General features: G+C 38.6%; 1 gene segment (V, D, J or C); it reads left to right on the top strand.

Annotated features, from left to right (window-relative positions):
• Positions 1-1,165: 1,165 nt before the first annotated feature.
• Positions 1,166-7,532, top strand: LOC144529963 (T cell receptor beta chain MC.7.G5-like; the record flags this gene model as incomplete). The annotated part of the segment is given in 5 exon segments: positions 1,166-1,211; positions 3,525-3,872; positions 4,286-4,306; positions 4,394-4,500; positions 5,658-7,532. Coding segments are annotated over 5 exon segments (549 nt in total), but the record flags the coding sequence as incomplete, so codon positions are not given.
• Positions 7,533-16,793: the final 9,261 nt, after the last annotated feature.

Raw genomic sequence — 16,793 nt, 5'->3', positions numbered from 1 at the left:
GAATACTTTGGAACTGGAACAAAACTGGTTTAGGTTAATTAGGATTGAATAAGGAAATATGCCTTTGGTTCAATTGCACCAAAACTGGAGGTTGCTATGTTTTTTTTTTTCCTTTATGCCTTTGTAGTTCCAGTCTAGTGGTTTATGATATCAAGCACGCGCACCGTACCTATTATTACGATGCCCGTTTCGGCCCAGCCACAAAACTGACTGTTCTTGGTAAGTTAGACATTGGATTTTCTTCAAATAAATGACCTGTGAAGCAAAATATACTGCATGTACAGTGTGATCCTTACAAATCTTTCAGCTGTTGTTGAGACAAACTCATTTGTCTTTCCAACTGAACAACACAGTCTGTAGTACAGCACTTTCAGGGAATTAAAGGAAAGCAATTAAGTCATATACAGTATATAGCCTACTGAAAGTATCAGGACAAAGGTGCATACCATACAATAGAAGAGAAAAGACTTTGAAAAGACTGAAAGTCTGACACCATCGTACAAGTCGTAAAGTCACTGAGTTTTTAGTCACAGGCTAGAAGATTTTAACCAAGACTTAAAACTTACGATAATATCAAATGCGTTTGATTTTGTCGGAACGTCAAGACGGGAAACAGACTGACTGGGACTGAGTTTTATGACCACCTTACACCAAACGTTTGAGATTCTCAGGATTTCATTGCGATATTGGAAATTTGTCTGCGGCACTGAAATCACTTGAAAAGTCTTTTGGTGTAATATTGTCATTAGACTAAATTGAGCACGGTCCAAGTGCTTATGAGACTTGGTTCTGTGGAAGAACCAGATGAATTGTTTTAGGTAAGAAATCAACATTAAGTTCATTAAAATATCACAGAACTATGGTTTTGTTCAGATGTGATCCCCTGTAAAGATACTGCAAAACACTTTGCACGTGATGATTCATGTTCTAACTGCGAAAAGAATGACTCAGTGATCATAGAAATGCCTTAATAGCATATGTTGGTGTTCAAAAGATGGTCTGTAGCAGAGAGTGATTTGATTCATTATATAGGCTACTACAGAACATTACACCGAAGGTCTGCACACGCCAACGTGTGACAAAGTTGGCAAACATTTTGAAGAGGAGCACAGAGACAAAAAGCAGTAGGACACGTTTTTGTCACAGTCTGAGAGCTCTGTGTTAATTCTCCGCGGCTCAATTTGGAGCTGGAACTAAGCTGACCGTCTTAGGTAAGAAACTCTTCAACAACAAATCAAACTGAGCGTCTTTCACAGCTGGTTTATGAGGAAATAGGCAATATGTGGCTTTTAGGGGATTTTATTTGGTGGCAATAAATGTGGTATCCCCCCTTTAAATGATAATAGCAGTTATGGCACAAGTTAGTCTTGTTTAATTCCTAATTACTCAGTCTTAACGTGTTCTACAGCAAACTGCCGCAGCAATAAAAAAATTGGCTCTTTGCCCACATTATTGCTCTTAATGTGAGTTCAGATCAATTCTGTGAGTATCCAATCAGAGACTGACTTTGAGCCTAGAACCAAAATGACTGTCTAAGGTAAGTAAAAGGGGAAAAAAAGATATAAAATGATATATATGTGAAAAGTCAGTTTATTTAGGCAAATATTCCATAATGTATTAGCTTGTTTAATATCTACAATGTATGGTTTGGGGGTTTTCACAGTGGTGGAAGAAGAAGTATTCAGATCCTTTACTTTAGTAAAAGTTCTCACTGTAAAAATACTACTGTTACAAGTAAAAGTCCTGCATTGAAAATGTTACTTAAGTGAAAGTACATCAGTATCATCAAGAAAATGTACTTAAAGTATTAAAAGTAAAAGTACTCAATGCAGAAAAATCCTCACATTTTAGAAACTGGAAACGATCCAAACAGTTCTGCTAATCAACTAAGTGTTTAATCTGTAGTTTTTGGTAACACATTAGATTTTCTTCTTATGAATTCCCCTGTGTAAAAAAAAAAAAAGTACTGTGTGTGATCCTCACAAATCTTGCAGCTGTTGTTGAGAGAAACTCATTTTCTTCCAACTTTACAGGCTGTAGTACAGGCTGTAGTACAGGCAGTGATGGCGCTTTTAGGAATTAAAGGACAGCAATAGAGTAATATAGCCAACTGAAAGTACTTCACACAAATGGTTTAGTTTTTTTACTTTCTGCGAAGAGCAAGAAAGCAGTTAACAGCAGTTAGTGCAGATGGTTTTTACTATATAGATATAGTCAATGTGACCAACTCCAATCCTGCTTACTTTGGTAGTGGCACCAAACTTTCTTAGGTAGGAAAAAATAACACAATGATTCATCTCTGAAAAATTCAATAAAGTGAATACAAAGCTACTAAAGTAGAACAAATCTTAGAAGACAATGGCATACTAAGACATAGTGGAGTAAAAAGAGATGAATAAGTCATACAATAAAATAGGCAAGTGTTTTGTTCAGCTGTTGTCGTGTTGTGCTTATCTCGGAGAGGAAACCAGGCTAACAGTTCTCGGTAAGACAATAATATATCTGAAGAAATTGAGTGATAATGGCTCTGAATGGGAGTAAGCTACTGTAACCTGTAGAACCATGTTGTCTGGCATGTATGTTTAGCATGAGAAAATCCTCCTGCGTCCTCCTCACTGTTTATCTCTAAATTCTGGTGTTAACAAGTGACAATATGTCCAGGAATTTGATTGAAAAGAAATACGCTTATTCTCTTTCTCGCCAAGAGTTAGATGATACCACTCTGGTGTCTGTACGGTCAACATATTGCTGGAACCAGAAGCCAGCTAGCTAGCTTACCTTATCTTAGCTTAGCGAAAAGACTGGAATCAGGGAGAAACTAGCTTCTTTAGTTAGTTTTGATTTGTCTAAAGTTAATAGAATCCACATACTAGCACCTCTAAAGATCACTAGATATATCCAATATATCATGTTAAGAACATCTAACATATTGTTAATCTTTTGTTTATATTTGTTTTAAAAAAAAAAAGCAAAGTGTGGCATCTGTAAAGGTTTCTGCCTAGAAATAGTCTCTCAAATAACCCCTGGTAAAATGGCAAATTGTTGTTGTTGTTGCTGTTTTTACACTTTAGTTTCTACGGAAGAGGATAAGGGCCGCATGTGAAAATAGTATTTGAGTTCTGAGTTTAAAGTCTGAATTCTGAGTTAAAGGTCAGATTTCTGAGAATAAAGTTTTAAAAGTTTTATAAAGAATTCTGACTTTAAACTCGGAACTCAAATACATTTTTTACATGTGACCCTTGTCGTCTTCCGTAAGATTCTGTACGCCTTTCACAAATGAGATATACCATGTCAATCAGTGAACTTTAAAGGTGCCGATGCGTCGTTTTCTTTTTTTACTGTACAAAGATTGAGACTAGCTGTTTCCCAATGTTTCTAGTCTTTATGCTAAGCCAACTGGCTGCTGGCTCTAGCTTCATATTTTCCATACAGACATGAGGTATGAATCTTCTCCAGAACAGAGTAAGCGTATTTCCCAAAATGTAGAACCATTCTAATGATTTGTTTCTTTTGCCCCCCTGCAGACTCAAACCGTACTATCACCCCACCAAAAGTGAAAGTGCTTCAACCTTCGCCAAATGAGTGTCAAACCAACAAAGACAAGAAACACAAGAAGACCTTGGTGTGTGTGGCGTCCAATTTCTACCCGGACCATGTGAGTGTGTTCTGGCAGATCAACGGGGTAAATGTCACACATGGCGTGGCGACCGACGATGCTGCCCTGTGGGGAGGGGAACATTACAGCATCAGCAGCAGGCTGACGGTCCCGCTCAGTGATTGGTTCACACCAAGCAAGACGTTCACCTGCACCGTCAGCTTCTTCAACGGAAACGATACTGTTCCCCGTTCCGATTGGGTCCAAGGCGTTAAAGGTATGTTCAATTGAAACTCAGAAGAACCTAGACATGTTTATCATGTGAAACTCCACTACAGTGTTTCCCCTAGGTTTGTGAAAAACTTAGGTGCACATATTTGGAAAATGTTACGTTTTCCAACAAAAAAAGATTCAATTTCACATCATTATGGACTATTATTTCAACCTTATCTCTGTCTAAAATATTGGAAAAGGTAGAGCAAATAATGAATAACTTACACTATGCTAAAGAAGTCCACTGGGAACCAACTACAACCATTAGATTTGAGAAAAGTAATTTAGTTGCACTCATTTTGCTCAGGTGGCGACCAAAACGGCTTAGGTGCTGCGCTTACACCTTATAATAGTAGGGATAACTCTGCACTATACTAACTAATACTAATAAACTATATCTACTTTTTTTCCTGTCAGAACCAGCAGCACCGTCAAGAGGTAAATATAGTTTCATGCAAACCTACACATCACAAAGCATCGACAAATCTGTCATTCACTAAAATGACGCCATTTTTTTTTTTGCAGGGAAGTATTTGAGGATCATGCACACTGCCAAGCTGTTCTACGCCATTTTGATCGCCAAGAGCAGCGTCTTCGGAGTCTTTGTTGTGTTTCTGGTGTGGAGGCTTCAGGTTCGTCGAATTTGAATTTGAAAATGAATGCGCTCATGTCCAGATAACGTCAAAATACTGACACTTGGTCAGTGGCTCTCGGCGTCAGATCACAAAATCACCCTTTAGCGTCCGTATGGGACGCACCGGGCATAGCAAGAACAGCTTGACCGCGGCGCTGTAAGATGACATTGTGTAAAGAGCGAGTAAAACGTACATTTTGTAACCACACCCACGATCTTTTTCTAAACCTAACTGTCCAGTTCTTGTGCCGCATGTCAGTTAAACGTTTTCATGACCCCAGAGCGTCAAAAAGTGACGCCAAGAGTCCCGAGTGCCTCTTAATGTGACGCCAAAGGGCTAGACGCTAAAGGAGACTTTTTGGGTCAGTAACAAACGCCAAAGGCACCTGACCAATCGCTGCTTTTTGACGTGTTGGGAGTTAGACTGTGTTGGGCCAGACGGTGCATTAAAGCGCCTATCAGACATATAATATGTAACATTTCTGGCTTCACCTACTGTCAAGTAAAAGTGTCTGTAATGTAAATGTTAGTTAGGGCTTTTTGTGGACATGGCAGAACTGTTACAGTACAGTTACAGTTTGCTCGTGCAAGAGAGATACTGGCAGCACTGTGACCAGCTCTGTTCTTCTACCTGACTACATCAGCTGTTGAATAGTAAGGACTGTTGTGAGAATGTGGGACACTCATACCTTTTTCCAGCCCCACGAGGGCAAATACAATTCAATATACTGATCTGAAATGAGAAGAAGCTCCTCAGCAACTTCAAAATAGCAAACTTCACAGTGTTTTATAGTATATAAAACATTTCTTTGTGCACAAGAGATGAGAGGTATGTGATGAATTTGTGAGAGTTAAAGAACCAAATCTGCATTAATGCATTTCATTTCTCTCTCTCTCTCTCTCTCTCTCTCTCTCTCTCTCTCTCTCTCTCTCTCTGTGTATTTCCTGATGCCATTCAAATCAAACCTGTGCCATATTGGAAGTGTAACAGAAATGTCACTGACTTTTTCAAAGGTGATTGCCATCACATTTATTTACCATGGTGCAGGTCTCAAAGGGGCTTAAGTGTAGTATGGAGGTGTTGAAATGAATATAGTATTAGTTTTTTTTTTATATAAATCACTGAAAATGTGTCCTTCTCTGTCTGCTGCACAGGGCTCCTCTGGGAAACAGAAGGACTGAGAGCTGAGCTGCACAAACTGATTCTCCTCATTTCTGTGAATAAAGATTCTGAAATCTGAAGAGCGCTTGCATTATATGCTCAGTCAGTTTATTCACATCCTGCCCAAATTAGAGCAACCCGCTTAAGAGCCTTTGATATCCATACAGCAGAGGTGGAAAGTAACAAATTATATTTACTCCCGTTACTGTCATTGAGAAGTTTTTTTTGTGTACTTTTACTTTTTAAAGAAGTTTTATTTGAACTGTACTTTTACTTTTACTTAAAGGTGCACTATGAGTTGACGTTCTGTTGACGTTCCAAGTAAATTCCAAACAAAACAGAGCAAGCTCGCCCCTCCCCCCATGTTTCCGTAACTATCATGACTAACTGACTAAATGTCACTAACCCCCACCCCCACCCCCTCCCCCAACCATCTTGTTGGTGATTGGCTGGAATGTGGTTTGTTGTGTTTTGGTGCACTAGTGTTTGACGTTATCGCCCCCTGTGTTGTCTCCTGAGACCGGGCTTTTTCACAGTGTATTCGGGGGGGGGGGGGGCAGCTAGCGGATCAAGGAGAGATGCCTACAATTTGAGACAAAAATGAAATTGAGCTGAAACCATGCAGGAACTCATAGTGCACCTTTAAGTATGTTTTGTTTGAAGTATTGTACTTTGCTACATTTTAAATCACATCCGTTAGTGCAGGGGTGTCAAACTCATTTTAGTTCATGGGCCACATCCCCCTAATTTGATCTCAAGTGGGCCAGACCAGTAAACCATTCCTGAAAGATCAGAAACTTTATCTGCCACAAGTTTCGAGTTTCTTGTCAGCTTGATGTTGGCAAACGCAAGTTGCTTCTGCTACGACAGCGTTCTAAGGCCATTGTAGGAAAAAAAATGATGTTACGGACCCGGGAGAGAGGGGTTAAGTTCAGAGAAAAAAACTCTAAGATTAAAGTCGTAAATTTACGGAAAAAGAACTCGGATATTCTCTGAGATTAAAGTTGGAAATGGAATGAATTACTTCTCTGCCATTTTTACACTTTGCAAAGCCATCCAGTGGGTGTGATTGGACCCTTTTGCCGGCCGGTTCAGGGCCACGGGCCCTTTGTTTGACACCCCTGCGTTAGTGAGTAAAAAAAGGAAATAAAGATCTCTCCAACGTTGTTTTAAATCCGTCGCCAAATTAACATCCAGAGCGACTTTGTGCCCCTTATCAAATCACAAACGACTGTGATTTGATTTAAATTATGAATAAGATATTAAATAAGTATAAACATAAAAAACTATATTTCCCCCCACCCGCTGTTGAGAAGTAACTAAGTAACTTTTACTCTTAGAACATTTCAAATGAGCTACTTTTTACTTTTACTTGAGTAGATTTTTTATACCCGTAATTTTACTTGTACTTAAGTAGAAGTTCATTAAAGTTATAGTACTTTTACTTAAGTAGAATATTTTTGTACTCTTTCCACCTCTGCCATACAGTATAGCTGATTGGTACGATGCAGTCCGTTTGTGTAAATGCTCGTGACCTGCTTCCTGCTGAATCATATTCTCATTAAAAAGAATTCAGAAGAGATGTATGTATCATCATTTCTCTGTTTTTTGTTGTGTTCTTGTGGGTTGAGCAAGTCAATACTGAAATCGCCGCAGATAAAAAAAATTTTTTTGTTATTGCTGTTACTGAATTATATATATATATATATATATATTATTTTTTCCTTAAACATGTCAATATTTGATCCTGGTTTCCAATAAATGCAGCTAATTAGAATGTTTGTAGACTTTTCCATGTCAATTTGTATTGTGATGCATTCCATGATTGTATCTACAACATTTTAAAAGACATTTTATTAACTATTTTACATTGATATCTTTTGTCAATATATAATGCAACCCCCCACCCACACCTCTGTAGTGATATGTTGCCTGTCAAAGGTCAACACCATCACAACATACAGAAAACACAGTTTTTAGGGATGTAACGATGCATCGTGAATCGGTTCCAAATCAATATGCCTGTGTAAAGATTACAACAGGTTGAGATAAAAAAAATCAAATAAAATAAAAGAATCGCAACGCAATTTTTAACCGGCCTAGGGCGTAATCTACTTTTGATTTCACTTGTTTGACTTCAGACGTCACCACGTGTTCTGATTTATTTGAGATTTTATTCCGTTTTTTTTATGTGGAATTACTTTTTGTTTTCACGCAGTTCCGTTAGTTTCCAAGCCAAACACACACCAAAATGGGTCAGATTTGAGTCAAGAACTCAAGAGGGTTAAGAGAAAATAAAATGTCATTGTCACTTTTGATAAGAGGACACATCTGTTGTTTGGCCCAGTTTTATATAAATAAAGGACTATTTTTCAGTCATTTGTCAGCAGCTCATTCTGTGAAAAAAAATAGTGAGAATATCGTATTGTGAACTTAAAATCTTGAATCATATCACATCGTGAGTTGAGTGTATCGTTACACATAGCTAACAGTCGTTTTTATACACATAGCTAACAGTCGTTTTTATACACATAGCTAACAGTCGTTTTTATACACATAGCTAACAGTCGTTTTTATACACATAGCTAACAGTCGTTTTTAGTTGTCAGCAGTAAACATGCAAGTTATGTCAGCTTCCATACGTTTATGAAGACAGCAATGCACTGCCCACATGCCTCAGCCTACATGGCATGACAAACTCTGTGGAGGTATTTTTAGCAGCTTGCTTATCGGAGTATTTCGGAGAATACAACCTTTTTCTTTCCGACATGCGTTATGTTTCCACTCACAGCCACAAGCCCCGCCTCTGCAAACTGGGTCATTTGGTTAGACACTCGAAGTTCATAAAAGCCTCCTATGATGACATTCAAAAGCAACATTAAATTACATTTATTTCACCATTTTTAAAACAGTACAAAACTTAACTGTGAAGTTTACTTTTTTCCCCAGTATGGGCATGCAGTAATGTATGGCTAGGGCTGTGCAAATATTCAAATTAGAATCGTGATTGCGGCTCCCTTGTCTTGTGTTCCAAATGACACGTGAACTTTCGGCCCTCTCGAAAGCTATACTCACTCAGCCAACATTTATATATAGTTTTTATAGTATTTATTTTGAGGGGAATTCAAAAAGTTCAATAGGAAAAGTATTGTATTAAGGGTACATTTCACAGTTCAAGGTGTTTTCGCTGTTGATTTGTTTAACTGTTTTAATTATTATTATTTTTTTAGTTCAATAAATGCAACATCTTTCCAAAAGTCAATGAGTAATCATGTTAAATAATCCTGATTTCAATATTGAATGAAATAATTGTGATTATGATTTTATATCCATAATTGAACGGAACCTATTTATGGCTGTTATGTATCCTGATTAACATTCTGTTTATGAATCAAGCTCAGTGGTGGAAGAGGTATTCAGATCCTTTACTTTAGTAAAAGTACTAATACCACACTGTAGAAATACTCTGTTACAAGTTAAAGTCCTGCCTTGAATAGGAAAAATGTACTTAAAGTACTCAATGCAGAAAAATCCTCACATTTTAGAAACTGGAAACGATCCAAACAGTTCTGTCAATCAACTAAGTGTTTAATCTTCTGAGGTCTAAGGGTATTTCTACACATCTTTTTAAATGACCATATTAAGGGCATTTGTATATAACTGATCCCCGTGTGTTTCATATAAAAATGTTGACCAAAAAAAACTTGATGTTCGCCTTTTGAAAGTTGTCAAATCTCTTGAGAAAACTGTCCTCAGAGGGTTAATGGTCTAATCATTTCAGCTGGACATGTAGGCCTGTATATTATTGGGTAGTTACATTTATAATAAAATAACCTATTTCATAATCTACATGTGTTTTGTGTGCAAAAATCTTAATTTGTAAAGTAACTAAAGCTGTCAGATTAATGTTGTGGAGTAAAAAGTACAATATTTCTCTCTGAAATGTAGCGGAGTAGAAGTAGAAAGTGGCATGAAAAGAAAAGACTCAAGTAAACTAAAAGTACCTCAACATTAGTACTTAAGTACAGTACTTGAGTAAATGTACTTAGTTACATTCCACCACTGGTTATATCACGGTTGTCACAGCTCGTGTTCAAAAACAATTAAAGTCCCGAGACACTAAGGAAAGATTTTGACCTACTAGGTTACAATTATGAGATACTAAGTCAAAACTTGGACATAGTTTTGTAATAGCATCTGTACAAACTTCCTGTAGCTCAAATTTGTATTTAAGGACAGTCCTTGAGTAAATGTACTTAGTTACATTCCACCACTGATCAAGCTGTATTCCTTTCAGTTGAAGGCTTTCAGTAGAAGAATGTGAGTCGGCCATAACAACAGGAAGTCACTGTTCTCATCTCTGTGCTGTTCTGAGGCTGTCGGCTGCCGAGGCGTTGAGAGCGTCAGCCGAGGAGAGGATGCGGTCACACCACAACCTTTGCGCGCACCACCTGCATCTCTGCAACGACCCCCAACCCCCCCACCCCTGGGCTCTGCACTGCACCACTCTGCAACAAACAGCTGTTTGTGTGTCAACTGAAGCTCCTTATGACCCGACAGCTGCTGATCTGCTGCTGCAGTCTGTACATAAACTACAATTATTTATTTTTATTTTATTGGTTTATTTGATAGGGACCATGCATATTTATGAACATTGTTGTATAAAAAAAAAAAACACCATGTAAATATGCCAGAAATAGTAAAAATAACTACTTTTCATCTGCAGTCCCTAGGCAGGTGACATAGGACTAAAATAGAGACAGCCAGCAGTCATACAGCACTCATTCACTATAAATTAAAAGGTACATATAATGGTAACATATACATTGACAAAACAAAACACATGATGACAAAAACATTATTCATCCACCTCTATACTGCATTCAATGTAACAGTGAAAGTGTATGGGTGATGAAATGTCCCTAAAACTATATCCACACGAAAAAGCAGAGGCAGTGGTGGAATGTAAATAAGTACATTTACTCAAGTACTTTACAGGAAGTTTGTACAGATGCTATTACAAAACTATGTCCAAGTTTTGACTTAGTATCTCATAATTGTAACCTAGTAGGTCAAAATCTTTCCTTAGTGTCTCGGGACTTTAATCGTTTTTGAACACGTTGAGCTGTGACATCCGTGATATAACCAGTGGTGGAATGTAACTAAGTACATTTACTCAAGTACCGTCCTTAAGTACAAATGTTGAGCTACTTGTACTTTACTTGAGTCTTTTCTTTTCATGCCACTTTCTACTTCTACTCCGCTACATTTCAGAGAGAAATATTGTACTTAGGTTAGGTTAGGTTAGGTTTGGTTATGTTGTCCTTGGTTTGCCTTTTTCTGTGTTTACACTTTACAACACCAACACGCACTCACCTCTTTCACTCTTGCACACCATACACTAGTGAGTATGTTTACACATGCACACCAATATTCCACTATTCTTCCAAATATGACAATATTCAGAATTTTATACAGGTCATGTAAACAGCTCATAGTGCGTTCCATTTACCTCAGAACTCGGAAGCCGAAGTTGGGAATGACGTCACACCCGAGTTAAATGCGTTTCACTTACAAGTCAGATTTTCATTGTTTTCATTAGCTCTAGCCAGGTTAGCCATTGTTAGCAATACCAGTTGATAACAACACATTACGCTGTTTTTTGTGCATACAAACAGCGTAACAACATGTCCACAGATAGAAGTTGGACAGCACTGCGTGTACGACTGATTTAGTGAGACACAAATAAGACAGACGTGCTAATAACTGTATGTTATTACAGCTTTCACAGCTGTTGATGCACGGAGCCGCCATGTTGGATGTCTAGATCGGAGGTATTTGGTGGTTGCTAGTGTTCCGAGCTCGGAAATCCGAAGTCAGGGGGCGTGTTTCCAATTTTGACCTCGGAAAATCTGAGTTCCGAGTACAAATGGAACGCACTAATATTCCCATTGGATACTCCGAATAAGGCCTTTTTCCGTATATAGCATTTTCCGATTAAGACATGGGATATTATTCGGGTTTTAGAGGCATTCGTTGTACATGTATACAGTGCATTAGGAATATGCGTCTCAAACACATGTTGCTTCCCACTGAAATACATTACTTCAAAATCCGTGCTCACCACACGAAAATAACGACATTAACGTGGTCAGTACACAACTCAATAGATTCAATTACGTGACCATTTCACAAACTGCCATGAGACTGGGCTGGAATATTAGTGGAATATTCACTTTCTAGCAACACATTTTTTTTAAACTGAAACGGGGGTGCATTGAACACCCTGTTGTGTGCGCAAGCGCTCCGCCTTTTTACTACCACAAGTTTACAGACCCATCTCTGCTGATTGGGTATCATCTGTAACACAGCCAATAAATGTGAGACACACCCACCAAACGAGAGAAAACATATCTCAAAGCAGTTGCACACCATTCCGAGGAAACATGTCGTTCAATTAGGAAACTGTAGCAAAATGGTGCACACCGTTTTGAGGTTGAATGTGCCCCAGGTCTGTATGACACAACCAGCCCAATGGCCAATCAAAACCAGCCCAATAACCAGCCCAATGGCCAATCAAAACCAGCCCAATAGCCAATCAAAACCAGCCCATCAGCCATTTAAAGCACCCCAACACCAAAACTCAAATATTTCCCTGCCAAAACATATTACACTAACCCTTACACTGCTTTTAAAGTCCAACAGCATTACTATAAATGCCAAATGTATTGAAATATCTACATTAAGTACGAACATAAATGGTTAGTGTACCAGCATTAAAGGCAGTTTTCCATAAAGTTATTTCACCTGGGCCCTAAATTTGCCTTGTGTAATTAGATACAGTAAATGATCATAAATAAATAAATCTCTGAACATATAGACCAATTCACTGATGCACAAACTAACCTGGGCACAAGAAACCTCTAATTATTTCCTTTTTTATCAATATGCTTACACCTGTCATGTCCTACCACAGCTATTACATAAAGCTGAATTTAGGGAGATGAAATTAGGCATAGAACTAAATGAGTTATAAATATTTTATAAATATTTATTAGATGCTGCTGAGGATCCAGTGAGCAAGGCACCGAGCCTTTCAATCGTTTACTTAAATAAGACGTGACATGTGGAAATGGAATTATATTGTTTGATATTTATCCGCAGAGAATGCATGCATGCAGCACATGAATGACATCCCTCATACCCGTCCCAACTCAATACAGACATTCATTCAGACATTCGGTGTCTCCATCTGCTGGACAGGGAAGGCTGTTACACCACCAACTTTTAGTTCCACCATCCAGTGCACAGCTGACTGAAAATCAACACTAATTCAGCAAAATTCCTGGGGCTGTATTCACAGCATAGCTTAAGGCTAAAAGTAGCTCTTGATACTCACTGATTCAGGAGTAACTCTTAAGGGGGACTCCCCAGGTGAATAGGAAAAAAAAATTGCAAATAGATATCACCATGAAAACCCAGTTGATTACTAACATTAAGACAAATGTATTTTGTATTACAAGTTTTATGAAAAGTTATGTTTAGATATGCAAATTAAGCATTATCTTGCTAAATATGTGCTGATCTACATACATTTCCAGAACAAAAATCTGAACATTGGATAAAGCCAGATTCAAACTTGTTTCTTTTTTGTTGACATATTAGAGTCAAGGGTTTTTACAAAGGGAATTTTGGATATCTCTTTTTATCACTCCACGAATCAGAATATCCTGTCAACAGCCATAACAAAAATCTATTATTGGCACGTGTTTTGGTTTAGAATGTTACATAAATGAATGAATAATGAATAATATCTGAACAAACTCCTCTGTAGAAACCTTCACTGTAGATAGGAATGTAAGTGGAAAGGTTGGTGTATGTAAGTGCTACTGAAGTGAAGATTTCTGGCTCAGAGTGTGAGAAAAATTCATTCGCGAAAACAGCCTTTAAAGATATGGATTATAAAATATCATACATTTTGCTAGACATTTACAAAAAAAAATTAACTAACAGATATCAACAAGAAACTTTTCCAGTTGATTACTTACATTAAGACATATTTTTGTATTACAGGTTTCCTGAAATTGTTATGTTTAAATATGCAAACAAGGCATTATTAACCGGCTGTTTCCAGAGGGAAATGGCAGACAGCAAAGTGTTTTATATAAATATTATAATCTTCAACTTTATCACTAAGGCTGGCTTGGATATAATAGATAGTTCTGTTAAATATTATTATATATGTCTGGTATATCGAAGATGTCCCTGAGTGCCGTAATGCCTGCCGTTTTGGAAGGTATTATTAATATACATCAGGTTTACCTACACTGTGTGAGAACAGGCCGAAATCATAATTCAATTTGCAGCAATTCACCAGCGTCTGAGAAGTTTTTTGCTTTTTCCCCGCCAGTCGTCATGATTTGGCGTAACGAAAGAACAACTGCCAGGGTCATTAATATACTGATCAGCATTCATGACGTGCTTTGCATTGACTATTTATGCTTAAAATGGGCGTGTACAGGCCGTGATAAGAGGCTGATTCACGTACGCACACTTGTTCTCTGTTCGCGTAATCTGTGATTTATAAAGGGAACATTGCTTACAGGTGTGCTTACGCACAGTTTTATAAATCTGATTTCTTTTTGGCGTACGCCATTTTTGGCTTTTGGGTGTACGTACACTTTTAGTAAGGATCTCACGCAAAGTTTTATAAATGAGACCCCTGGTCTGTGGTAAGCTCTAATGCACATTAACGTAACACTAACCCCACAACACACATATCAATGAAATACAAGTAGTTCAAAAGTTTAAGTAGTTTATTTCACCCAAGATTTGAATAGAAAATGCACACGTGCAACATCAACACAGTAACTGAAATATGAAACCAAAAGCATCATGGGGCTTTTAAACCCAAATATTAAAGCTGTATTAATCAGTATTTCTATGATATTAGACCCAGATATGTTTTCAGGAGTTGGTGAAAGCCTAGTCTGGCATTGCCAGACCTATCTCCACAGCGCTGCAAAGGAAGGTCTGGCTACAGGAGCATAAACTCCAGGATAGGTAGAAAAAAAACGGTCAGGTTTTTTTTGCATTTCTTCTAGCCAAACACAATCGTCTTTGGCAGCGCTAAGCTCTGGACGCAGTGACGGTGACTCTGCAAAATAGGCTAGGGAAGGAACTTGTTTTGGTGCAACATTTGCACCCCGCAAAATAAAACGTCACATACAATATTAAATGAAGTTAACTCTTCATACTATACAGTAACGTGAGCTATTTAAATTAGCTGATACATGGTTAAAACTCATTTGCTCTTACCACTGTATTGCCGTGTGTACCACTTAAATCCCACCAATCGGTCCCAAAACGTCCCAGTTAGAGAGGAAATGTCGTAAACATTTTCTTTGTAAATCTTTACAATCATTCCCCGAAAGAACCAAGCAGGCCTGTCTTGTTTCACGATCCAAATTTTCCTTCAAACTTGCCTTTTCAGCTTGGAACGTTGCTCAGAGAGTTTAGAGTTAACACAAAGAAAGCAGAAAGTGAGTGACAGCCGGCGGAACTACCGGCGGCGCCGGAACTATGCTGTAATCGTGAAAACCGAAACAAAGATAGAAAGAGAGTGAATCTTGGAATTCATTAGGTAGCATTGTTTAGAGTGAGAGACCCCTAGCGGCAGAAAAAACATACTGGTCGTCTAATATAGGTGTCTTTAACTTGGCCGTGATTAATCCAGGATGAGACAGCAGAGCAGCAGAGTGAGAGCCACACAAGACAAAGATGCCCTCCGGCCTACAGAGCTGGACATCATGTCCCTGTTGCGGCCCAGGCTGGGCAGTGGACAGGAGCTGCCAGAGCCATACTTCCCTCCCAGCGTGGACACACCCTCACTCGCCAGCAGGACACCGGAGAACGTGATGGTTTTGGAGGTAGTGCTAGCCCAGGCGCAACTCCCCACATTCTGTTTCACCCACACCTTGTCATCCTTCTTCAGTTCCTCCATGTAGTAGCACATGTTGAGGGTTGTGGCCCCACCAGACACCTGCAGGCCAGGAGAGGAGGACGGCATTTTTAGGCTACATCTACACTACTACGTTTTGGTTTAAAAACGATATATTTCGCTAAGTTTACGCTACGCGTCCACAATACTACAGCATTTCTGAGCCCCTTTGGAAGCACTGCTGCCCCTGTTTTAGTTTGAAAACTCTGGGGTTGCTTTGTATTCTAGATGGGCATAGTCTCGCATTGCCAGACCTTCCTCCACAGTGCTGTGGAGGAAGGTCTTTTTATTCCACACAGCATTGTGGGATACAAGAAAAACGTGCTCTGGTTTATTGGCATTTCTTTTAACCAAATCATCTTGGGCGGCTATTAGCGCCGGACTCAATGACAGTGCCTCTGCAAGTATAGCCTCATGAAGGAACTTCTTTGGTGGAACATTTGTACGTTCAAAAGTTGTTTTAGACGTGCAACAAAAAACTCAGATTGAACAGATAGTCTAGCTAGCTGTCTAGATTCACCCTGCAGAGATCTGAGGAGCAGTTATAGACTAAGATGGGCATAAACGGAGAGCTTTGGAAACGATGATGCACGTCAGTCAGTCTTATCGGTTAGGTAGGCTTCAATACCTTTCAGTAACAGTTCCACCTCGTTGTTGGTCCCAGTAAATAAATCTCTGGTATACTTTTTGGCAGTGTTGTTTTTTCTCGAAAGTATTTTCTGTAGTTTCAATTTATACATCCATGATTTTCAACCGCAGAGGAACGTCAGACAATTTGCTTCCTGTTTACGTCGGCAGGTGCATGCCCGGTGTATGCAAATGGTCATGTGATAAGCATTGTGAGACGTGGTAATATGGACGGAAATGGAGATAAGTTCTGCTACTGGAGCTAAAACTCATATGTGGACTGAGATCGCTTATGTCTCAAAACGCCGCTTAAAAATGAAAATGTAGTAGTGTAGCCTTAGGCACATTGTTCTGTTACTCAGCTTGGCTATTGAATATCAAAGTCATCCATGTCTTTTCAATAGATCCTCATTGCCTTTACAAGAGATGACACACATAGTTTGTTTCATTTTGGTTTGTTTTTTCACTTTCTTTGTTTTCATTTTCCTAAACCTGACATTAA

The sequence above is a fragment of the Sander vitreus genome, chromosome 15 (genome assembly GCF_031162955.1).
Source record: "Sander vitreus isolate 19-12246 chromosome 15, sanVit1, whole genome shotgun sequence".
In the NCBI taxonomy this organism is placed as follows: domain Eukaryota; kingdom Metazoa; phylum Chordata; class Actinopteri; order Perciformes; family Percidae; genus Sander; species Sander vitreus.
This window is presented reverse-complemented; position numbering and strand designations above follow the sequence as displayed.